Genomic DNA, 25,344 nt, shown 5'->3' on the forward strand with positions numbered 1-25,344 from the left:
AGTCATGAAGGAAGCTTTGTGGTCGGAGAAATAGACTGATATATGTTCGACTTGCTACACCAATGATTGATTCTCAAAGACGAGATCTGTACAAGTGCCTCGCGAGGTTGTCACAGCCGTGGGACGCGTTACGAGCGAGAGGAACGGGATGTTCTCCCGCATAAGTGTTAGGAAATTGCTGTTTGTCTTTATGTCAACATTAAAGTCCCCCACTACTAACATCGGTGTGGATCGATGGACGGTTAATGCGAGTTGCAGGAAGTGCACGACGTCTTTCGTGAGTGCGGTAGGGGCGAAGTAGGCAGCTACTACCAGCAAGCCGTTGGGCAACTTTGCGGCGCACAGTTCGCCAACTTCATGTGACGTGCCAAACATTTCGACTGGTATTGCAGAGAGACCTGTGCGCAAGTAGATAGCGACTCCCGCCGCTCTGTTGTGGTCTCTGCAAGCACCACAGCAGTATAGGAAATCTATGATTTCGAGAGGCTCTTCGGGATCCATCCAGGTTTCAGCAAAGCAAAGTACAGAGGAATGGCGCAGAATGTGATCGTGGTGTACGTCCTTGGCATGTGCGGCAAGGGAGCGTACGTTAAGAATGTGGTTGTGAATGATGAATCAAGTGCTGCCAGCGAATGACGCGTCCATTGGCTGTCTGCGTGTGTTAGTGATGTGTGGTTAACATGTTAAGCTTCGCCTGTAAGAGTGGAACGCGACAGCGTCTTGCAACGCTGCCAGGGAGTCCACAGAACGCCATCGCCAATTCGGCTGTACGCCTTGCTGGACGGTAAATTTATTTTTTGAGGAAAGGAAATGCATCTCTCTCGCATATCTGGGTGGACACCTGCACCTCGCCGTAAGGGAAAGGGGGAAGATGGGAGTGAACGAAGACGCCGTATTAGCTAGACGCGCCTTTGTTCATTCCAAACCATTCAGCTGGCATTACGGAGTGGCTAGCGTGCTCGTATCGCACTCCGGAGACCCTGGTTCGATTCCCCAACTCGACCAATTTCGTTCTCGGTTTTATTGATTTATGCGGTCTAACTAGAAAGGTTAATTAGGCTATTTCATATTTATATTCTTGTATTTCTATCCATCGTGTTCTGTCATTAACCTGTCAATTGTTGGAACTGTCTAGGATGTTCGACACAAAGTATATGAAACGAGCAACGTCTTACTGAGTGGGGAAGTGCGTGGTGGTGGAGGGAACGCGGCTTCGTACTTATCTGTTTTTTTTTCAGCAGCGTCTCCTTCCGCGGACGCTGTTGTCGCTGCGGCGCGCGTCTTTTCTTTTCTTCTGACCTCTTCATTCTCCTCTGTATTAATTAGGCTAATTGATTAATTAAGCAATTAACTAAACTCAGTCCAACTTAGTTGCACCATCACTATACGATCCCTTTGATTGGTTGCATGGTTACTAGCCAAAGTACAATTGGCCCCATTTGAAATTCGCGCACTGTGACGTCACGAGCATTTCGACCAATTGAAAAGCGTGACATTGGGGGCGGAGCTGGTTACGAGGCCGACGACGACGCGAAACCCAGGAACGGACGCCAAAGAGCTGCGCTCTAAAACAAATCTTGTATACCGTTACGCTGAGAGAAGATGCGCAGTTCAAATTCCTTCAGCGCTAATACTCTGCACAGGCACTCGTACCGTGTCGTATCGCTTGCAAGGCGTGTAACACACCGGTATCGAACAGTATCGCTTGTTGCTACTTTTATTACACACAAGTCACTCAAGAATCACAACCTCTCAGAGAAATGCCCGCCGCTCGAGTCAAATCACCTCGGCTCGCTATCTGAAAAAATGAAAATCTATTTTTCACTCCATTCTAGATTTCAAAAGAAATGCGTCTCCTTCACTGTTAAAACTCCTTTACTCGTTCTTGTTGAAGCGATGCTTCCTCCCTATATGCATAATGGATCTGGCGTGCGCATATGTAGACAGACGTTCGTTGAGCGTCTTTTTTTCTGACGCAAGTATACGCCTAATGAATGCAGCAGGCCGGACTATTTTTAAGCTGTTCCTGCACGTGCTGCATTATCTTTCTGGCAAGTGTTGCATATATAAGAGCTGCTTGTAAGAATAGTGCATATATTCAGATGCCAGCTTCCAGCCTCCGTCTGCGTTGCATGTAATGTGTTTCGACCTCTTTTGTGCGTTATCGATGCACCACTTATTCATTCGTCGCCTGTGACGTGAGCAACGGCTGTGCTGGTGATTTCTAAATACAAAAATAAAAGCGCTCAAAGTGCGAGATAAGGCGCAGAAGTTTGAAGCGCAGGGCGGGGCTTCACGGAAAGGACACTGCAGCCCAAGCGAACGAGGCAACGTGTGCGCATAGGAGTGCAAAAGGTCGCGTTTATCTAGACCTCAATGCTCGCGGCTCGAGTTATGCTTGCAACCTACTAAGGTTGTCCGAATACGATCCATGCATGTTAAGATGAGCAGGCCGGGAATGCAGAAACATGCGAACTAGAAGTGTTTCAGAGCGAAGCTCTTGGACGCCCGTTTCTGCGTTTCGCGGAGTCGCTGTCGCCGTCGCCGTTGTAACCAGCATTGGACACCTTAGTGCGCTTTAAAGGTTAGGTTTGGTTTATTGGGGTTTAACGTCCTAGAGCGACTCAGGCTATGAGAGACGCCATAGTGAAGGGCTCCGAAAATTTCGACCACCTGGGGTTCTTTAACGTGCACTGACATCGCACAATACACGGGCCTCTAGAATTTCGCCTCCATCGAAATTCAGCCGCCGCGGTCGGGAAAAATGAGTACTGCGATGTTTTCCTCGGTACTGATTGATATCATTAATATGATTTATCATGCGTTCCTGAGACCAGTGCAAAAAGAATTATTGAAATCGGAGCATGCAAACGAAAGTTATTGCACATTGAAAATTCGAAATGAAAAGATCAGACGAAAACGCGTTTCACCCACCCGGTACTTAGACTGGGCGCCACCATTCAGAACCGCGCCTAGCGCACACGCAGAGGAAGCTTGCATGCAATTGTTGCTTGCAGTTGTTGCAATGGCCGCTGCGTTACGACTCCATCGGCTCGAAACGAGCATTTCTGGAGATTAAATTATTAGATATTAGGAAAGGAAAGGCGCAGTATGTCTCACACATCTCACTGGACACCTGAACCAGAGTGAAGGCGCATAACTGCCCTCTTGGAACAGTGGGGTGGACACCTCAATCGTGCTTTAAGCTACGTGACGGTAGCGACAGGCGTGCGCTGCATGCGTTGGCATTGACAACGTTGTGCCCGTATATTCCCTTCGGGAGAGTTCGGCGGTTTTTTGATCTCGCCGCCAGTCTGGCAACTGCTGCACTCGTGTCTGGCAACCCATCACCTCCGCCCCGCCAACGCCATTTTGTGCCGAGGCTGCTCGCGACGCTGTGCAGGCGGTGGTGCTGTCAGCAGTTGCGCTTCCCTTGTGACCGCCCTGCTGCATCTTTGCTGTTTATTCGTGCACTTATCGGCCGTGTAACCTATCGCGGACCAGCACGGAGATCGCAATGGGAGCCTGCAGCGCAGTGGGCTGCTCGAACTCGCAGAAATACCAACCTTTACCTCCCGATTCTTGGCCGATCCCCCAGTGTGGGTATGTGCCATTCTGTCAAAGGCTACAAGAACAACAACAACGACTACCCGCGCGGGCCGAAGCGGCCAGCCTGGCCGCGATCAGTCTGATGCAGAGCGCCGAATGAAAGGCTTGAGGCGGGAAACGTGTACAATTTCAGTCCCGATGTAACGGCGGTCCGGAGGAGGATCAACAGGAGTGACGCGGTAGTTAACTTGGGAAGTTTGGCGGAGCACCAAGTAGGGACCAATGAAACGGGGCTGAAACTTGTCATACAGACCAGGCGTCCGCAGAGGGTTACAAAGCAGGACCTCGTCTCCAGGGTTGAACGAAACAACGCGGTGAGTCGTGAGGTAGTGACTCTTGCGGCCTTCCTGGCAGGCTTCCGTGTTCAGGCAAGAAAGGTGGCGGCACCGGGCCAAGCGGGAGAGGAACTGGTCGGGGACAGACGGTGAGGAGTTTGCAGGCGTCGAGAAGAAAGAGGCATCGAGAAGGGTAGTGGGAGAACGGCCGTAAACGAGTAAAAACTGGAAGTAACCAGTGGTTCGTTGCAACGCAGAATTGTAGGCAAAAGTGACAAAGGGAATGACTGCGTCCCAATTCCGGTGGTCAGGTTCGAGGTACATAGCAATCATATCTGACAGGGTGCGATGGAACCGCTTAGTAAGACCATTTGTCCGGGGGTGGTAGTTGGACGTCATCTTGTGAAGCGTGGAAGAAGCTTGCAGAACTTCGGCAACAACGCTCGATAGGAACGTCCGGCCGCGGTCACTGAGAAGCACCTGAGGGGCGCCGTGCCGCAGTACGATGGACTGGAGGAAGAATGTGGCAACCTCGGGCGCCGATCCATCAGGCAAGGCTGCGGTCTCGGCGTAGCGTGTCAGATGGTCGACGGCAGTGAGTATCCAACGATTACCTCGCGTAGAGAGAGGAAGCGGGCCGTACAAGTCGATGCCGACGACGGCGAACGGCGTGGCGGGGCATGGTAGAGGCTGCAGATGTCCAGCATGACGTCGGCCATTTTCGGCGCTGACACAGCGGGCAAGATGCGACGTATTTAGCGACGCTGGAGGAAAGGCCAGGCCAGAAGAAGTGGCTCTTGACGCGCTGCATTCCTATACAGTTCTGCATTATTATAAAATCTCTGCCTCTCCCGTAACCGAGAGTAGAGTAAGCATGAAATGTTTACGGGCCTAATGTCATCTCGGTGGACACCCGAACCGCACCGTACAGGAAGGGAGGAACGCCACCACCCGTTCAGCGCGATGCCTTGCCCTTTGAACGCAAGGTTTTTTGAGGAAAGGAAATGGCGCAGTAATTCTCTGCCATCTCGGTGGACACCCGAACCGCACCGTAATGGAAGGGAGGAACGCCACCACCCGTTCAGCGCGATGCCTTGCCATTTGAACGCAAGGTTTTTTGAGGAAAGGAAATGGCGCAGTAATTCTCTGCCATCTCGGTGGACACCCGAACCGCACCGTAATGGAAGGGAGGAACGCCACCACCCGTTCGGCCTTTGGTTCGGCGCGATGCCTTGCCCTTTGAACGCAGCGCTTCTCCCCCGGGCCCCTGTGCGCCTGTTCGGCTTTGCTTCGATGCGCGAAGCCCCTAAGAGATCACGTATGACAACGAAGTGTATCGTGGCATTTATTGCTTTTTGCACGCGTTATTAGAAATCGGAAATTATAATTCCGTGCATTATCAAACGCACAGCGACTGATATCTTGATAAACATTGAAAAGGCACTGGCAGCAGTTACTATTTGTGACTCCTTTGGAGACCAACCGGCGCTTGCATGCCGGTCGCGTAGGAGGGCTTAGAGAGTCTCGTTAAATCTCGTTAAGTCTCGTACGGTGCCCGGATGTTCTCGTTTCAGAGCCCGGATGACTGGAATTCAGTGCCCGGATGAGTGCATTTCAGTGCCCGGATGAGTGCATTTCAGTGCCCGGATGATGGCTCTCGGTCTCGGCGTGACGTCACCACACTGCCGACAACGGGGGCTAAAAGCATTTCATGCTTAAAAAGGGTTCGCACTTTACCGTTTCCCGCAAGGCGACAAGAATCGAGCACGGCGCCGCGTCCGACATAAGCGTCCGACATAACGAAATGCCGCACGTACGACACCTAAGCGCCTAAAAAACAATGTTCATTTGGTTTATGCGGTTAAAATGAAATAAACTCTCGCAGCCCACAAAGCTGGCACACAACTGCAGATCTGCCGCGAACCAGAACCGCAACACAGAGCGTATTGGCGCACGCCCAGGCAATCCTGCTTTTGAAGCATGTTAAACTCGGCTTCTGTAAGGCTACCTTTCTGTGAACATTCAAATACGCACGTTATTTGCGGTTATTTTCTTCGATAAAAGTTCGCCAGAGGCGCAGCGCTAGCACGCCCGCCAAGGAGAGCTTCGGGCGCCTCGGCACAAAATGGTTGACCGCGCCGCCGCTAAATTTGGATGGCTGTTGGCCCCGCCCCTCCGCCAAACTCTCCCGAAGGGAATATACGGGTTGTGCCCTAAACGGGGCTCTGAAGCCATAGGCTATCGGCGTTTGTTGTGTACATTGGCGTTGGTTTATACTCCGATCATTTTGTGTTAAGAAAGTGCGCATAACTAGCTCCCTGGGTCAGTGGACACCTGAATCGCGCTTATAGGTACGTGGGGTGATGAGAGAGAGAGAGTTGTGGGCTGCATGCGTTAGCGCTGACAACGGTGAACGAACTCTCACGATCAACCATTAACTGCCACCTGCCAGGGTGTCAAGGTGGGTGGGGACTTTAATTAGATATAAAGACAAACAGGAATTTCTTACCACTTATGGGGGAGAATATCCCGTTCCTCTAGATCGGAACAACTCCCACGGCTGTGACAACCTCGCAAAAAAATTACGAGGAACTTTAGCGGCTAAAGTGCTGAAAGGCGAAAGCCTGAGTGCTGCATTCTGCTAGGGTATTGTTCACTGCACATTTTGTTGGTGCATTAATTAACTGCCAATTAATGACGTTCAAGTTTCGCCTTGAGGAGTGGAACGCGACAGCGTGTTGTAGCGCTGCCACGGATTCCAAGGAACGCCACCACCCGTTCGTCGCGATGCGTTGCCCTTTGAACGCAACACTTTTTGAGGAAAGGAAATGGGCTGTAATTCTCTGTCATCTCGGTGGACACCTGAGCCGCACCGTACAGGAAGGGAGGAAGTGTGAGTGAAAGAAGAAAGAGGGGCCGTAATAAAGAAAATGAAAATTGTATTTGAGGAAAGGAAATTACGCATTAACTGTCTCACATATCTGAGTAGACACTAGTCGAAAATTGTATTTGAGGAAAGGAAGTTGCGCAGTAACTGTCTCACATATTTCGGTGGACACCTGTCAAAATTCGCGCGCGGTGACGTCACGACAATTTGGACCAATCTGAAACGCGGACAAATACGCTTTGCTCGCCGGTAAATTGGTTTTTGAGGAAAGGAAATGTATCTGTCTCTCATATCTCAGTGGACACCTAAACCTCGCCGTAACGGGAAGGGAGGAAGATGGGAGTGAACGAAGACACCGTATTCACTGGACGCACCTTTGTTCATTCGAAACCACCGTGCTGGCATGGCGGAGTGGTAGCGTGCTCGACTCGCACTCCGGAGACTGGGGCTCGATTCCCAAGCTCGGCCAATTTCTTACTCGGTTTTATTTATTGATGTGGCCTGACTATAAAGGTTAATTAGACTAATTGGTTAAGCAATTAACTAAACTTAGTCAAACTTACTTGGAGCATCACTATACGATCCCTTTAATTGGTTGCATGGTTAGTAGCCAAAGTACAATTGGACCCGATTTAAATTCGCGCACTGTGACGTCACGACCGTTTCGACCAATTGAAAAGCGCGACATTTCTGTCGACAGCTCCTGCTTACAACGGTGAGGCATTATAGGCTTCCGCCTTAATAGTGCGCTTCGGCGAATGCATGAGGATGCCTGGCGCACCATATCGGGGAGGAAAGACACCAGTTGTGTGACTGGCAAAGGGGGAGTCTGCTTTCGTCGGCTATGCCGACAGTGGCATTGCAGGGCAGTGTCCTCTCCGACAGCGAGCCACCACGTATGTACGATGACATGCAGATGTATTTTACTTGTAGTTAAACAGATCGTGCTTACTTACATTTATCCTCTATTACTTGCTAGTTTCGTATCTTAATTCTGTCTATCCTCTTTTTTTTCCCCCATCTTTTCGCCTGCCGCCGTTTATCTGCTCGCCCTAAATGCGTCAGCTCTGTTTCCTTCTTATGGTCACTGATTAAACCACACACACCACTACCTAAGTCTTGACGCGTGACACATGGCGGCGCCACCTTGGCGCGACCACTACAATGGGTGCGCTTTCTTAAGACGCTCGATAGGATAGGATAGGAAAACTTTTAATGTCCGACAGAGGGTAGCCAGAGGGCTACCCGCCTAGACGACGGCCGAAAGGTCTTGACTCTCGGCGGCGGCTTCGGCCAGTCGGACGAGTTGTAACTGAGTCGCCGGGTCGGAGCTCAGTAGTAAGGTCTCCCATTGATCTTTTGTGTTTATACCTCGTCCCTCCCGGAGGGCATGAGGACATTCCCATAGTATGTGGTCCAAGGTGGCCCTAAGTTCACAGTTTGCGCATTTGTCTGAAAATTGCCCTGGGTACATAAGACTCCAAAGGGCCGGGTAAGATGTACGTTTGCTGCGAGAGGCCATATGGAGTAGGGCACCTGAGGTTCTTTGAACGCGTGCTGATATCGCGCAACACATGAGCGTGTTTGCATTTCGCCTCCATCGAAATGCTGCCGTCGTCACCGGGCTACGATCCTGCGGCCACGGCTTGAATAGTCAACCGCCGTAGCCACTGAGCCACCGCCGCGTGGGTAAGAAAATAAAAGCTGTACAGCCGGTTGTAATGCATTGTGTGGTTGTTCCTTGTACCGGTCGGCAAAGGAACTGCCGATGTGCCCCAGCCCACTGAAGAATCGTCTTGCATGCAGATGGACTGCGCTTTTACGACCGTTCTGTACTTGGCCGGTGTCTTGCTTTGAAAACAGCCGTTGATGCTTGTGTCTCGAGAATCTACATTTGAGACTTGTTCTTGCACAGACTGATCTAAAAGGGTACTTTTATTTTCCCGTAGCGACAGAATTTCCGAGCAGTGGCGGTGCTCTTCAGCATTGGTGCGTCCCTTCGCCAGGAACCTCGCGGACTTCATGCAGAGTTCAAGGATAGAGGCAAGCGGCGATGGCAAGAACCGCTCCTCGAGAACCCTTACTCATTGCCTAAAGCAGGGGTTCTCAAACTGGGTTCCGCGGAACACAGGGGTTCCGCGGGCTGTCTTCTTGTGTTCCGCGAGAACCCTCACTGGCCCTGACCCGGCAGCTGATATGAGACTGGCTCTCAGTGCTGCTGAGCCACACTTTGACTTGCTTTCAAAAGGGAAGCAGTACCACCCATCACATTAGTATTTGTATTAATCGGTGCAATAAACATTTAACTTTTGCAACTCTCTCTTTGCAAAAATGCACTCGACAACATTGCTGGTAAGTGAAAGCGGGGTGTGGGGGGGGGGGGGGGGGGGACTTATTGAAGGCTTTTGGGGTTCCTCCAAGCAAAAAAGTTTGAGAACCCCTGACCTAAAGGATTGCCCCGTATGGCCCAGATGCATGTCTGCAAGGGGCGCGCTGACTTTGCGCCCACGGAGGACGTCCTTGCCAGATGACGCGCTTATGCGCCAAAGTGGAACGCGTGTGTCTGCGGAGAGGTCGCTCTAGAGCCAGTTGTGTGCTGGGTCTGCGACACCGGAGCAACGCTGCCCATCCGGCGCCTGTCGTGGAACTAGCCCGGTTTGGAACTTACACGCACGCAACGGAGGCACCGAAGTGGCTTGGCTAGAAAAAGCATTCTGCGCTCTCTGTGGTACTACGCTCGCCAAGCCAGCCTTCTCAGCAGGATGCAATCTGTACTTTGTTAACCCGTTTACCCCGAATTTTTCCGATACGGAAGGCAAAGTGCCATTCAGTCCTCATTAAAGATTGTTTTAAAGCGATGTTTATTGCCTCAGGGTATAAAGGGGGTATGCATTGATGGACGGAAAAAAAATGGCTAAATATATAAAAAATGTTGGCCGATCTATAGATTCTTCCTCCTTTTTCTTAATTTTCTATTCAATCGTTTCAAAGCGGTGGCCTTCCGCCTGATAGAGCACCCGCGTGACATTCTGGAGGTGCTGGGTTCGATCACTAGTGCCGCCGGGCACCCAGGCGCTTTTTAATAAGTACAAGCTTTCCCCTGCCTAGTGCTCGGCTTTGAAGGATTTAAATGCTTGAAAAAATGGTCTGGGGCCAAACCATTCCTTCTGCGGGTCGGTGATTCGTTTCGGCGTCAAACAAATCCGCCTTGTGCGGAAGCCCGTTTGCAGCCCTTTTTTATTTTTTCAAAAGTGCCTGTTCAAGTTCAGAGTGACGGGATTCGTAGGCATAGGCTTCTTTTACAAGCCATCCACCCTGGAAATCTGAGCACCAGGCCGGGTGGGTAGCTGGTCGGCAGTGGGAATCGAACCCACCACCTCCAGAAGCTGGGGTGGGTGTGGTAGTACATACATGGTCAACGAGGCGGCGATAGCGCCGCTGAAAGCGTTCGTCTTTAGAGGGGAGAGCGGGAAAGCGAAGGATTCATAGTACAACCTCCCAGGTATAACCCAGCAAGTCATCCCTCGTACCCATCGGCAATTCATAAAGGTAGTCTCCATGCCGTGTAACATGGACCCAGAATTTCACAAGAAGACCAGGATCGCGCGGGCGCTGAGCCTAGAGAAAGTGCATAAAAATGACAAGTGAACGGTCACACGCACGCGGCGGACTACAATTCCCACAAAGCAAATGGCTGCAGTAGTAGTAGACAGTGATAAGAGCGTGGCAACAGGAGTCATGTTCAACGGCACTAACACACAAGCTAAAGAAATAGCAATCGGCCTAGTTATCTCACCGACAAAAGCCGCCTCCTGTTATCACAGATTCTCAAAACGCATACAGGGTCTCCCTCAGTGGAAGAGTCAACAGGACGGCTATGTGAATCCTACTACAATCTCCACTGAAAAAGATAGTCACAATCGTGTGGACGCCAGGACACTCTGGCCTGCGTGGGAATATCGTAGGACGTGCGGCTGCCCGTTGTTTGGCTAACCGTGCCCCACAAGATGCACCCGACGTTTCAACCCACTGGGGATATTCCGTGACATTACACAACATCGCAGACTGACCCGCAGAACATACTCACCGGGATATGGATCCCTGAGCAAAGCGTAAAAAAGTATATGGCGACAGCTACAGACGGGAGTCTGCCCTCATATACACGACTACATGCCATATTCCCCACGCAATATGCTTCACACTGCCCTTACTGCTGAGAGTCGGTCACACACTACCACATGGTGTGGCCCTGATAACATAATCAAAAGGCAATGCCAATTTTTCACCCTGCACAAGACCAATAGGGGGGTGACCTGTGAGCACCGGGTCTGAGCTCTGAAGCTCGGACCCGGCCCCGCAACGGGGCCTGATGTAGAGGCTCAGCGGGCAGCAACAAAATAACGGGGTCCTGAATTGAGGACCGCAACCACAGCGCTCACCTTCAATATTTTCATCGAATAAAATTTTCCTATTCCTCCTCTCTGGAATTTTCTATAGCGTAAGGGGTCACTATTCGGTCGTTCCGAAACGGTGGCCTTGTGGTGGAGCATCCGCCTCTCTTTCGGGAGTTGCTGGGTTCGATCCCCAGTGCCGCCGAGCACCCACCGGTTTTCTATTGGGTACAAGCTTTCTCTCGGCCCGGTTCCCGGCTTTTCAGAGTTGAAATGCTTGGGAAAAGGGTCTTTGCCCAAACTTTCGCTTTGATGGGTCGGTTATACGTTCCGCCACGAAACAACTGAAATCCGTTTGGAGCAGGCCTTGTTTCCTTTTCTTTCTTCTGGATGAGCCTGTTGAAGCTCAATAGGGACGGGATTTGAAGGTGCAAGGTTCTTTCTTAAGCCATCCACACTGAAAAGCCCAGTGTCAGGCCTGGGGATAATCGTGTACCCATTTGAAGAAACCAGTGGGTAGGCGGCCGACAGTGGGAGTCGAACCCGCCACCTCCCGAAGCAGAGGAGGATGCGGCAGTACAACACGGCGGGCGAGACGGTGAAGACGCCGCTGTTAAAGCGTGCGTCCTTAGAGGAGAAGGGGGCTCCCTGACGCTCTGGTAGCGTTAGTGGTCGATTTGGCGGCCGAATCAGCAGAAATAAAGGCACTGTCAGAGATCTAAAGTATGCACGGTTGGGTCGGCAGCATTACATGCCCTTCGAAATGTTTATCGAGATCTGCATCGGATCGCTACCACGCAGGCAGGCAAACGCACCAAACTCAGTGCATGCAATCTAGGCTGATTGTCCTTTTTTTTTTTTTTTGCGGTGTATTACCGTGCGGCAAGGACTTTTATTTTATGCACGCTGGTGCTATACCAAGGTGAAATGCGGCTACTTTATCTGCAGCTTGCTCTGGTCACGTGTGCGGTAACAAAAGAGGTATTACGTCTTTTTGTTTCACAGGTGCTGCTGGTGAAGTCCTCGACCTTCGCACAACAGGAAAAATTAGAACAGCCGCAGAACAAGCCGTAGATATGAAAGGCGCCATGGAGCAGTTACCTGATGCCAGTATTCAAGAAACATTCGCGGTTATTCAGACACTTTGCGCATTGAGTACTAGAAACCCGAATGGGAAATTCTCGGCAGTAGCGTCACGTTTTCGCAATCGTGGTGGGCCGAACAGACTAGTTTCTCTTCTTGAGGCGAATACACTGAAGCCCAAAACTGAACGCAACAACTTTTTTTTTATTTTTTTTTGGGGGGGGGAGGGTGGGGGGGGGAGGATCACAGCAATAAATAAGCATTCTTTTTAAGCAGTACACTGCTTTCGTGCTGTTGCTGTCGCTTAAAATTTACTCCCTAACGAATGGAATCAATGAAATTCGCTGTGACCGATATAATGGATAAACTAGTTAGTTAGTTTATGGGGTTTAACGTCCCAAAGCGACTGAGGCTATGAGAGACGCCGTAGTGAAGGGCTCCGGAAATTTCGACCACCTGGGGTTCTTTAACGTGCACTGACATCGCACAGTACACGGGCCTCTAGAATTTCTCCTCCAAAGAAATTCCAGCCGCCGCGGCCGGGATCGAACCCGCGTCTTTCGGGTCAGCAGCCGAGCACCATAACCGCTGAGCCACCGCGGCGGCATAATGAACAAACTATTCAACAGGAAAACATTGACGACGGGCCTGGCAGCGTGAAGAAAGTAAACTGAGAAACACACATTTTCTTTTTCGAGCAGTCATAGCTTCACGAGCCATGGAATAGCAGCAGCATTCGAATACCTGACGCACATCATCACCCTTCGAAGTGTTGCTTTCGCCCTCACCGCGGAGACCTATCACCAGCTTGCTGCTTCAACACGAGGCCGCGTGGCGCCGGCACCATCGCTAGAACGACCGAATGCCGAATACTGCAAGCTGCATCTTTAGTTCATTTCATTTCTTTATTTACCCAGAAAACATCCTAGAAGGGTCCCACGGCTTAAGGCTGTTGGAACAGCTTGACAAGGCCGAGGAACCCTGCCACTTGGCAGACAGCGGTACAACTAACTCAAGATACAACAGCAAAGTAGAAACAAAAGCGTGGCATTTGACAGCAATGCTCAAGCTACAAACTACAATAAACCGTACAGAAACAGAACGACATAACATTGCATATACAAAGCAAGAATGTAAAGTTGTCAATCAAAAGTGCATTTGTAAAAGGCGTCTAAAATGTACACAGGCAAGAATAAAAAGGGGTAAGCTATAGAGACCAAAATTCACATGAAATATAGAAAAAGTAGTCAGGGAGCCTAGTTGTAACACTGCAAAAATTTTCTCACCCTACTCGATATTTAGGAAAAGGGATCGAACGTCATTCATTGTGGGCTCTTGTGCCATTTTGTATTTATTTAGTATATGTGGCAAATAATACTGCAGTGTCAGAAATTTATAATTATTGTGGACAGTTGGAATGAACCATTCTTCGATTATATACGAGGCCTTAGTTTGATAATAAACATGCAACATTTCTTTAAAAAGTTTTGAAGTCATGAGAGGAAAAATAAAGCGTAGGACTCGAAAATTACAACAGTATTCAAGTTTAATAATTTGTTTTCTGAATGCAGTTTGCGTTGAAGAGAAATAATCTATTTGCCCCCTGTCTCATAATTCTCTTCTGTAGGCACTGTAGTTTGGTGATAACCGCTTTCGTCGTAGTTGCCCATAGCAGGCTGCAGTAGATTATGTGGGACAGGAAAAGGGTGTTGTATATTTGTAATTTAACTTTTGTTGGTAATAAATCCCGACATCGAGTCAGTGACTATGTTACAGCTGATAATTTGTTGCGAATATTGGTGACATGCATATTGATCATAACTAAGCTGCTCAGAAAATATGACATCAAGAATTGTGCGCTGACTTACGAATTGGATATCCTGATAAGCGTTACGAAGCGGCTGTGTTCAGTTGACGTTTTTATTCTTGGCCCGAAATAACATTGCTTTGGTTTTCGTTGGATTAATGTTCGGATAATTTTCGATGGACAAACTAGGCAGTTTATCTGGTAGCTTATTGCATTTTGAGATTACGTCGTTAGCCTCGGAACCCGAGAGAAGGATAGTGCTATCGTCTGCTTGTATTATAAAGGTAGAATTGTTATCAATATTTTCAATATTATTTACATAGATGTTAAACGGTAATGGGCCTAACACGCTTCCTTGAGGAATGTCACTTGACATGGTTAAGAAAGAGGAGTGTTCGTGATCTAAATAAACCGATTTTTTCCTGTTGTGCAAATATGATTTAAGCAAGGCGAGATGTGTACCACGGATACCGTAAGCGGACAACTTTTAATCTAAAATTCCGTGATCACTGCAGTCAAAGGCCTTGCTGAAGTCAATAAAGAGACCAGTGAAAATGTTACTTTCGAAATTGTGCGGTATTAGTTCCTCGGGCGTTAATAACGCTGTCTCCGTATAGCTTGCCTTCCTAAAGCCAAATTGACATTCAGTAATGGTATTTCTTGCATCAAAACAACGTGACAACCTAGCAAATATTGACATCGTCCATTCGTCGTCATCGTTCTTCTGGAAACACGACAGCGCGGAATGCGCGCGCGCTCGCCTTAGAAAGAAGCCGAAGTGTGTGGCAAGCGGTTACTCAAATGCTTGGTTCCACCCCACGTGTTCGTCCACCCCAAGTTGTTCGTGCACGCTCCCGTACCAGCGCATTCTCGGCCTCGTTTTTTGCCCGAGCAGCATCCGACTGGAACGGCCTTTCCCACCAAGTCGCATCCATTACCTGTCCATCAAGATTCCACCAAGAGTTAACGCAGCTGATGTTAGATTAAACCAAACCTCATGTCATATCTGTAGCCCCACCCCTTATGCAATACCCCGGTGAAATAAACTGAACTGAACTGAACTGAACTGAACTGAACTGAACTGAACTGAACATGTGTTCATTACGGTTGGTCTGGGTGCCTGGGCACAGAGGAATCCATTTGAATGAGGTTGCCGATACCCTGGCGAAGGCATCTCTTCAAGGCCCTGTCGTATCTGTGCGTCCACCCAGCGCATAAATTACGGCGGCCGGGTTTCGCAGGTATCTGCTCTTGAAAGAATTCGCAGCATCAGCTCTGACCTCCTCTCCCGAATTCCAGCATCTCCTTTACCCGTGGTGCAGTAAAGGATGGCGATCACGCAAGCTTGAGGTTTCCTTCACGCGTCTACGTTGTCGCGTGCCTCACTTAAACTTCTACCTTTATAGATCTGGTCTGGCGGTCTCCCCATTGTGCCCGTTCTGCGGAGAACCCGAAACGATAGATCATTTCTTGTTGAACTGCCGCCGTTTCTCCTCTTTACGGAGCCGCCTGCTGGAGCTTCCGTTACGACAGCAAGGTCTAAGTCTGTCAGCTGGGGTTGTTCTGTCTCTTGGGGCTTCCTCCCTTGGGCACAGCAACTGGAATGTGCTCTCCGCCATGCAAAACTCCCTTACAGACACTAAACGGCTGCCGTCTTAAGCTCTGCTCTTTCTCATGATCAATATTTCTCTGGAACGAAAGCTTTCTGAAACATGGAATATTTAGCCCCGTTCTCTATTTCAGTCACCGATCTCACAGCATTTGTTTAGCCTATTTCAATTACACATCTGAGTTTCTTTAATTTATTTCCTAATTACTATTATTATGATAATTATTTTATTTTTCCCCATCATTATTTTCTTGTTTAACATTTTGTGCACCTATCAGTTGCCGCCTGTGTCTTGGCCAATCCCCCGCAGTGGGTACGCGCCATTATCTAGAGGACAACAACAACAACAACTCCGCTTTTGGGCTGCTACCGACGTCCGCTGCCGTCGCCTACTTAGACGTACCCAACCGTGCCTGACGTACTGAACGACGCGTGACAATATAATTTTTATAGTCCTTTAGTTATTGTTATAGTTTTATAGTTTAATTTGAAATCTGCAGTGACCCTGCTTTTTTTCATTTCATCTGGAAATACACTGGACTCGAGTATTAAAGATACGAGCAAGAACTGGGACAGTGGATTCGAAATCATATTTGACAGGTTCAGTTAGAATATTATTAATACCTAAGGCTTTGTTATTTTTCAAGTTCATAGAAGTTGCTCAGTCCTTGTGCTCATCTTCTATTGAGAGAAAGGTCTGATGATAATGCAGCCCGTGTGACCACCACTGAAGAATCTCACCCATGTGAGCTAAAATTTACGAATTGGTTATTAAAGTTATCAGCAAGCTCTTTCCAAGGAGCTCGCAGTTTTGAACAGGTGAGAAACTGTTTCTTCCATGACCTAAGACGCTATTTACCGCTCTCCACAGGGCATCTGGACATTTATTCACCGCGTCAGTGAACAGTGTCTTGTAGTATGCTGCCTTAGCTTGCTTAAGTTCATGATTTAATTTATTTCTCGTTTTTTTAATGCGATGAGATCAGTAGTTAGGCGGGTGCTTAGAAAGTTATGATAAAGCACGTTTTTGTTTCTTTTTGATGTATCCCATGAATAAGAGACGCCACCCAAGGCTTCCTGGTATTCCTAGATTTATTTATGCTTCTGAATGGAAAGTGTTTCCGATATCTGTACTCAAATGTCGTCATGAATTTCATATAGGCGACGTTGGCATCGGTTATTCCAAAAAGGAAGGAAGAATCATATGAGCGTATATCACACCTGAATAATTCTAGGCGGTCATCAGTTATGGATTGTACTACATACGGTTGATGTTAAAACTTTTTTAGTGTTCTTTTCTTTTCGATAGGGCATGAAAAAGAGCCAGTGATCGCTCACGGCAGAAACCAGGGTACCAGCATGCTCAACAGTCGTTTGAGTGTTTGTTATTTACAGTCGAGGCAAGAGGAAGATATCATCGCACCAGTCGGTGTCATAATGGCGTTCACAAACCCTGCGCATGCAATTGTATGTGCAAGTTCTGTTGTGATTTTGCTAGTTTTGAAGAGGTTCATATTGAAATCGAGCCACAAATCAAACGAAAATTGTTACAGTTCACGTGATTTCGTAACTTGTCAAATGAACTCAGAAAACATGACGCAAACATGACTCTCGGCAAGACCTCAGCAAGATCTTTAGGAGGGGTTGCCTCTGTACAGCCTTGTAGCCGTTTTGCTCCGGCAGGAGCGTGAGACTAAATTACTCCCTTTGCAATTCCCAGAGACGCATTTCTATTTCTCGCAGGAACAACTGAAGCCCATTTTAGCGGCTTGCCACTGGCGTGAAATTTGCCCAGATTTTTCTCAAAGCATTATAGGGTGCTGCTGCCGCAGCGACACACAAGAACAGTAAACAGTCCACTTAACTCGAGTAACACGAAACATAAACGCGTAAGCGTCGCTCTGCACCCATCGCGGAGGAGATTGCCATTGCTCTGGCTCTCACTACTCCCAAGTCGAAACACATCATCACCGACTCGCGAGGGGCCTGTCGGAACTATGAGTTGGGCTGGGCTCCCCCGCTTGCCTGGCGCATACTAGAATATAGCTGCCGATGCGAAGATCCAACTCCACGTAACCTGATTTGGGTCCCCGGTCACCAGGGACTCCAAGGAAACGATCAGGCTGATCAGGCCGCCCGCGCACTCTCTCCCCGGGCTATCTCCCTGTCCTTGCAAGCCTACTCCCACTCAGACAATCTGGCCCTTACATTCAAACACATCACCGATTACTACAAGGAGGAGCACCGGCGCTACCCGGCCCCTTGTAAGGGACTGGATCGCGCTGACGAGCGCCTCCTCATCAAAATTCTAACACTGTTCTGTGCCCGGCGGTACTTAAACATTTCAACACATCCTTTGATGGCATGTGCCAGTTCTGTGGGGAGGTGGCTGACACCTTCCACATGGTTTGGGTGTGTCAATCAAACCCATCTATACCCCCCCAACCACAACCCCACCAGAGAGGACTGGGAGGCGGCCCTGCTCGCCGGTCTATACATTCAAAGATATTACAACATATTATCAAAATTGTCATCGCCTTTACCCTAGCCCATGTAAAGGCCTGAAGAAGGCGGATGAGCGGCTCCTTCTCCGCCTTCTCACCAATACATTGCTGTGCCCGGCAGCGCTAAAACATTTTGACCCCTCCTTTAGCGGCAGCTGCCCACACTGTAGTGCAGTGTCTTCTGACACTTATCACATGGTGTGGGCCTGCCCCTCCAACCCCGCTATGCCCCCCATCCCCAACCCAACCCGGGAGGACTGGGAGGCGACCCTGCTCGGCTGCCACGACTTACAGGCCCAACAAGCCTTAGTCGGGCGCGCCCGTGCGGCGGCAACCGCCACTGGGGTCCCATACTAGGGACCTCCACCTAGTGTTTGTAAGGATCGGTCCCTTACGGGCTGATCCAAACATACCTCCTGCTCATTCGTAATAAATGTTTTCACCACCACCACCCTGCTCGGCTGTCAGGACCTAAAGACCTAAAAGGCCTTGGTTCACCGGACGCGGACGGCGTTGCTTCCCAATGGGGCCCCGGAATAGGTGCTCCACCTAGTATTGTTAGGGGAAAGGGCCAATAGGGTCTACCCCAATCACCTCTCTGTAAAAATTTATTGCACGATAAATGTTTTTCACCACCACCACCACTAGGCCAAGAGCGGGCACTCGGAGTAGTCTGGCCAACTGCGCTACTTTTCTTTAGAAAGCTTGTTCGAACACTGAGGCGCGAGCTGGGCATGCCGCTTCTGTAGAAACAAATAGGTAATTTATATTTTTGTTTTGCCGGCGGCGTTTACTACTTGTCTTTTGGATGACGCTGATATTTCGGACTAGGTTTAGTGATACCAGAGCCTACTTTCCAGGCGGTACTTAATATGGTACATCGTGCATAGACAGCACTCTTCCCGCGCTGTGTCCTGCACCGTGGCTCAGATCAACGTGGGCAGCACTGACACCCAGCAGGAGATGAACATAGGAGTGAAAGAAATTCAAGATAGTTCTATATCGCCTCATCCGCCCTCTTCTCACCTCACACCAGGCGTGGGCCTCTTTCTCTGTCCCTTCTTTCACCCCACCTTATATCAGTGTACGTATGATGCTCGGATGTTCAGCAGGAGTACCCGAGTTCGAAACCGGCCGCAGCGGCGGCGTTTCTGTGGAGAAAAAGAAAAAGAAAGATATAAAAAGGCGTCCGTACGCTGTGCGAAGTCAGCGTATGTTCAAGATCTCCAGGCGGTCGAAATTATTCTGGAGCCCCCCCCCCTCCTTACCTGAAGGCACCTCTTTCTTCTTTCTTCTGCCGCCGCGGTAGCTCAGTGTTTGTAGTGCTCGGCTGCTGAACCGAAAGACGCGGGTTCGAACCCGGCCGCGGCGGTCGAATTTAGATGGGGGCGAAATTCTAGAGGCCCGTGCACTGTGCGTTGTCAGTGAACGTTAAAGAACCCCAGGTAGTCCGCGAGCAGATGCGAGAAATGACGAGGACGGCAACGATCCCCGACGAGCTTCGCAAGACCCTCAAGGGAGCGCCAATACCAAAAAACATGGATCCCAACTTCCATCGAGGCAGAAGAGAAGCGAGGGCCGAATTCATCGAAAAAACATACGCTCCTCAAGCCACGACCGTGTATGCAGACGCGTCTTGGAGAGGAGGAGACACCAAAATCGCTGTGGTGGCGGTGGTCGATTCGTCTTTACGCGAAATGACCAGCGCGTCTCTCCGAGGCTGCACAGCTGCAGAGTCCGAGGAAGTAGCCGTTGCTCTAGCGGTGGCGGAGGGCTATAGAACCGGGCGGTCGCTAACAATACTCACCGACTCTTAAACAGCCTGCCGAAATTACATGAATGGCAGGATAGGTCGTCACGCGCTCCGTATACTCCTCGCAGCGAGCCACAGAATTAAAAACCAGGAAGAACAAAGCGACAAGATACCACACAAAATTGTGTGGGTACCGGGGCACACGGGGGTGGCAGGGAACCAAGAGGCCGACAGGATAGCTCGAGGATACATTACTTTCCGAGCATCCGACGAGCCCGCGGAACTCGCGCCAGCACCCAGGGATTACTCGGCCATACTACAAAACTACAGAGGCAGAAGATTGCGATATCCCCCACCGCACAAATCTCTCAGCAGAGAGGAAGCTGTGACTTGGAGACAATTACAAACAGGCTCTTTCCCAAACCTATATATACTAAACAAAATGCACCCTACCATATACGCGGACAAATGTCCCTGGTGCGACGGAAAACCTACTCTCTATCACATCACATGGGCCTGCCAAAACATAGACGTGGTCCCCAAAATACAAAACCCGAGTGCGGAGCAGTGGGAGACTCTGCTGTCCAGCGACCGCTGTGAAGACCAAGAAGGTCTGGTACAGCGAGCTCAACGGGCGGCAGTGGCCAGCGGAGCCCTGGACTGAGGGCAACCGACCACTGATTAGAGGCGGACGACTTCGACAGAGAAGACTCCTGGGGGTAGAATCAAGGAGAAAACGTCTCTGAAGATGCCCCCAAACCGCAGGAAAAAGGACTAGAGTAAAATAAAGTTTTTCCTTCCTTCTGGAGCCCTCCACTACGGCGTCTCTCATAGCCTGAGTTGCTTTGGGACGTTAAACACCATAAACCAAACCATCTTCCTTTCTTCTCTCACTTCCCTTCCCTTGCGGTGCGTTTGAGGTGGCCACCTAAAAGTGAGGCAGGTGCTGCGCCTTTCATTTTTCAAAAACTAATTTGTTGTTTCTTGAGGAAAGCAAATGGCGCAGTAATTATCACATATTTCGGTGGACACCCGAACTGGACGCCACAACCGGCAGCCTGAAGGCCGCCTGCAGTGCTGTTGCACAATTTTCGTTTCTTTTTAAGCCTTCAAATAAATAAATGTTTTTCACCACCACCCCCCGAACCGCGCCGTAAGGCAATGGATAAGGAGTGAATGAGAGAAGAAATGGGGAAGAGATGCCGTAGGGAATGGCTCCCGAATAATTTCGATCACCTGGGGTTCTTTAATTTGCACTGACATTGCACTGTACATTGGCGCCTTTTGCTCTTCGCCTCCATGAGAATGCGGCCGCCGCGGCCGGGTTCGAACCCGAGAACTGCGGCTCAGTAGTCGAGGGCCCTGATCATTAAGCCACCGCAACGGCATTAATGCGTCCCTTCCCTCCGGCATGCGCTTAATTATTCACCGAGAGTGAGACAGACACTGCGCTTTTCAAAATCCTCAAAAATTAATTTATGAACCAGGACCACCTGGGCCCCCTTACCGACTCATATCGAAGACGCCTTAGCAATTGACTTCTACGGTTATATCCATGCGAAGGAGCACAAAACTGTTTTACACAGCAACAATGCTAAACGGTAGGGTCTCAGGTCCAGTCTAGCCTAACGGGATACGCAGACCGCATATCCACAGACGGTCAGAAGGCGACGAGGGTGCCGTCCCGGGTCTCGCTGCCCTCGGGCGTAGAAGACGAGGGAGACGACGAGCCATGCATGCAGCCGCAAGCCGTTCGATTGGCTTCGCGTCTTCGTCTTCTTCGCTCCGTGACCTGCAGCGCCAGTGCTGGTGTCCACCACACAGCGCGTCCCTTGCAGCCGTAGTACTCGAGGGCCACCATCATGCCCGGGCATCCGAAGCCCGGCGGCTGAGGCGCTGGTCCCCGGCGGACCGACGCGGGCCCCAACCCCGCGGCTCGCAGCGGCCTCCCCGGTAACGCAACGGCTGCCGGATCGGCCCAGAATGACTGAACCCCTCGGGCGGCCGTTGGTGCCCGGAATCGCGCAGTTCTTTGCTCGCAGCACCGTCCTCATCACTGGTGTTACGGGCTTCGTCGGCAAGGTGAGCGCTGAGCGGGTGCTAAGGCGTGGGGCGCGCACAGCATGGGCCCTCCGTTTGTGCAGCGCGGCTTGCAGGCGGCACGGCCTGCTATTGACTAGCGACATTGAACAGCGATTGAACAGCGCTTCATGCACACACAGCACGTGACGCTTTGGACGCGGCCACCGCGCGCTCGTTGAACGGGGAGCATTCGTAGAGAATTTCGATGCACCTCGAAATCTAGGGTCGTACTGGGCATCTCGAGAGATGCCCATTTCAATCGGGAAATGCGTTGCATCAACTTCGCGCTGAGACATGTTGTGCAATCATGCCCTTTGCTTTTGCTTCGGTGACAGTGCACGCTGCTGGCGTGGTAGTTTGTGCTCCGACAGCCCGCACTTTTTCTACAGTCGGTTGTTTATGGGAATTGTCTGTTATCACACAGAATGTCGGAACCGACAGCTCCCTCTTTCCTTTACTGGCTGTTGAAAACGAACCAAAGTGCGCCTTGCAGCTGCGAATGGCCTCCTCCGTTGGGATGTGTGGTGCAGGCTTTGTCGGCTCTTCGGTACGTGCAACGTTGAAAAGGCTAGGTTGTCTTTTCCTGTCTGTGGACTCATCACTTACGTTCAAGTCACGGCCTTCTTTGTGTTCATAGATCATTTGATGCAAACGGCATTTATACGTCACTTTTTATGAGCGTGTACTTTGTTTTGACGCCAAGATACATGGATGCTTGATTGCCCATTTTTCGCGAAAACTTGTTGTTATGTTGTGTTGTTCTGCGTCGTATTTCGGTGTGGCTTTGAGTCAACACTTCCTCTGGCGTGGGGACCGAATGAGATATGTTATTGAAAATCTTTATAATGTTTTATCGGCGGCCAGGGTTCTCAGACCGGCACACATGGAGCTAACGGTCCCAGCAACACAGCTAGTCGGCCCGATATTTGAAATGTATTGGCAAAGGCCGGTGCTGTAGAGAACCAGTGTGACGCCAGCGCCATTTCCAATATTGGGCCAGTTACCTGTGCTGAAGGGGGAAGAGGGGGGGGGGGGGGGACATAGAACGCGCATGGCAAGAAAGCCACACGTGATCGAGCTACGTCGTATGCAACGTTCACCATAGTGGTGCATAAGGGGTAGCGTTTTTGGCTTTCCCGATTCAGCAGTGAATCTTATTCTAATGAAAGCATATGTGCGGCCTTTGGTGAAGAACGTTGTTTGGCATATCTATTTGCGTTTGTCTTTTTCATTTTACAGCTTTCTACACAGCGCGAATTATAAGTAGAAAGAACCAGTTCAGTAACACAAACTGTAAAGCTACATTAACATCTCTTCCTTTGTTTTACTCGCGTGGGCATGTTTCGTTAAGCGACTACACACAGTAGTCACCGCAACTAACACGAAGCGAAGGTGCGAGCACAGATTTGGGTGTCCTGTTAATCCCATGGCCCCTCACCGCGTTTCAATCCGGCATGGACTGTATAAGTGCGGTACTCGGCTTTAGGACTGGCGTCATGTTTGTGCTTGCGCATCAAATCTTCCGAATAAGACTTCTGCCACGTTTGTAAATCTCAGCCGCTGTCTGCACTCATAGCACATGGCTTCATTCCTAGATCATCGTCCATAGCAGCTCTTAGTACAACTATATAAGGCTTGAGACCTTGCTTGTGTGGTCAGAACTACTGAAATAGCTACCAAGAACTCGTAGTAACTAACATAGGGTTTTCCAATAAACCCGGAATACCAGAGGGTTGTCCACGTTCTACAGACTTGATAGTCTGGAACGACACGATGGAGCGACCATCAAGGCAGCTTGGCCAGGAGGTCCAGAAGAGATCTTCACACGCCTTGGCCAGTTTCGACACTTTCGCTGGTAAAAAAGTGATAATAACAAATAACGAACTATCAGCAAATCCAAACATGTTTTGAGCTCGGTGTGTGACCTCTGTGCTAAGCAATCCCATTTGCCGAGCGACGCTTGTCCATTAAGGCCTGCTGCGCGACCTCAGTTACCGCTCAGCCAATGCCCTCCCGAGGAGCCTGTTCATACAAACCAGCTTCTCAAGAAACGACAATAAAATGCTACCCCCAAAGTTGCTTAGAAAACAGCAGTTAAGGCGCGCTTAAGCCATTTCAAAAGCACAAACGAACTCTACTTCGCTTTCATGGCAACCCGGAGGCCCCGCCGCCTTCTTCCGGGTCAGCAATTATCCTGGCCTCCCCAACTTCTGCCTGTTCTTATCTCAGTTGACTCTCCAGTGAATGCATAATTGTTTACTTTCCCACGGGGTCATCGAAGCTGCCAAAGCAACAGAGAGGAGGTGGGGAAAGAGGACTGTGCTAATGGAACCGTTATCGCTGCCTGAGAGGTCGCTAGCTGTGAACGACCTCTGTGATCTGGAAGGTCATGAAGTCAGCAGAACGGAAGCGAATTTGTGACCGATAAGCACTGCGGCATTTCACTTCAGAATAGCGTTGATACATGGCCGAAATCGTTCATTCTATTGAGGGAAAGCGACCTTCGAGGGCAAGCCGTGGACTATGTAGCAAGCTTGTACTTTGTTGGAGGTGGAATGCTTTTGCATTATTCGAAAAGAGGTCGTCGGGGAGGGTAGTATAGGTGTAATATGCGGATGGGCCCGAGAAATAACCATCCTACCGGGTTAGGAAAAGGAAAACAGATTAACTGTATCTGAAACGCAGTTAAGTGTGTCACACATGCCACGGGCTATATTTATGCATTAAACGGCGTTTATGTGGCTTATATGCCCCGTATTCTGGCTAGCTGGCGTAGCTACAGAGAGGAAATGATTGCATGCCCTTACTATACGACGCTAACGCGCGGTGGCCTATCCCACCTTCAGTGTGACTTCCCCGGCTTCGCCACCGGACGTTCCGAGATCACACCGTACCGTTTGAACTACCGCTCCATTCTAGCAACTGACCCGCACGTCCAAATGTTGTTTGCAAGATATGGCTCCCTTAGAGGCCTGATGAGAGCAATGTGAAGTGACTGACGACCGTGCAAACATTGAAGACTCTGCCTACTTCTCGTTACCCCCTCCTATTGCCGTGCGCCTTCCTTAGCTAATAAAGGACTTTCAGCTCAACGCAAACAGCGCTCATAACTGTCGTCGAGTTCAACGGCTACAAGAAATTGTTTTCAACGCTTTTGTAAAGAAGAGGCCAAGAACCGGCGAATAGTAAAAAAAAAAAAAAAGATGATTTGGAGTCCGCAATAACGAAGACAGTGTAAAGTAAGACCGGTTTGCAAATGAATGTATGCCGACCATGCACTTGGCTGAAGAGACAGCGCTTGACAAAAATGATTGCACTCGAGCATTTCGCTTGAAACACATAAT

The 25,344-nt window shown here is 49.8% G+C and overlaps 2 protein-coding genes across 3 annotated transcripts in view; one reads left to right on the forward strand and one right to left on the reverse strand.

Moving 5' to 3' along the window:
- The window catches only part of LOC149372257 (diuretic hormone class 2-like), a 221,422-nt gene that overhangs the window by 37,425 nt on the left and 158,653 nt on the right, over positions 1–25,344 (reverse strand). Inside the window, exon 2 of one of the 2 annotated variants that reach the window (XM_089566683.1) lies at positions 19,192–19,316. The exons of the other annotated variant lie outside the window; for it this stretch is intronic. The gene's annotated coding sequence lies outside the window, so the exon portion shown is untranslated. The remainder of the gene's footprint in view (positions 1–19,191; positions 19,317–25,344) is intronic. 2 annotated transcript variants of the gene reach the window in all.
- Positions 21,793–25,344, forward strand: part of LOC149372258 (putative fatty acyl-CoA reductase CG5065) — an 87,307-nt gene continuing 83,755 nt past the window's right edge. Inside the window, exon 1 of the mRNA XM_089566670.1 lies at positions 21,793–22,000. Within this exon, the coding sequence (XP_089422796.1) occupies positions 21,902–22,000 (99 nt within the window). The 5' untranslated portion in view covers positions 21,793–21,901. The remainder of the gene's footprint in view (positions 22,001–25,344) is intronic.

The sequence above is a fragment of the Amblyomma mixtum genome, chromosome 1 (genome assembly GCF_055824585.1).
Source record: "Amblyomma mixtum isolate Tamu chromosome 1, ASM5582458v1, whole genome shotgun sequence".
Lineage (NCBI taxonomy): Eukaryota > Metazoa > Arthropoda > Arachnida > Ixodida > Ixodidae > Amblyomma > Amblyomma mixtum.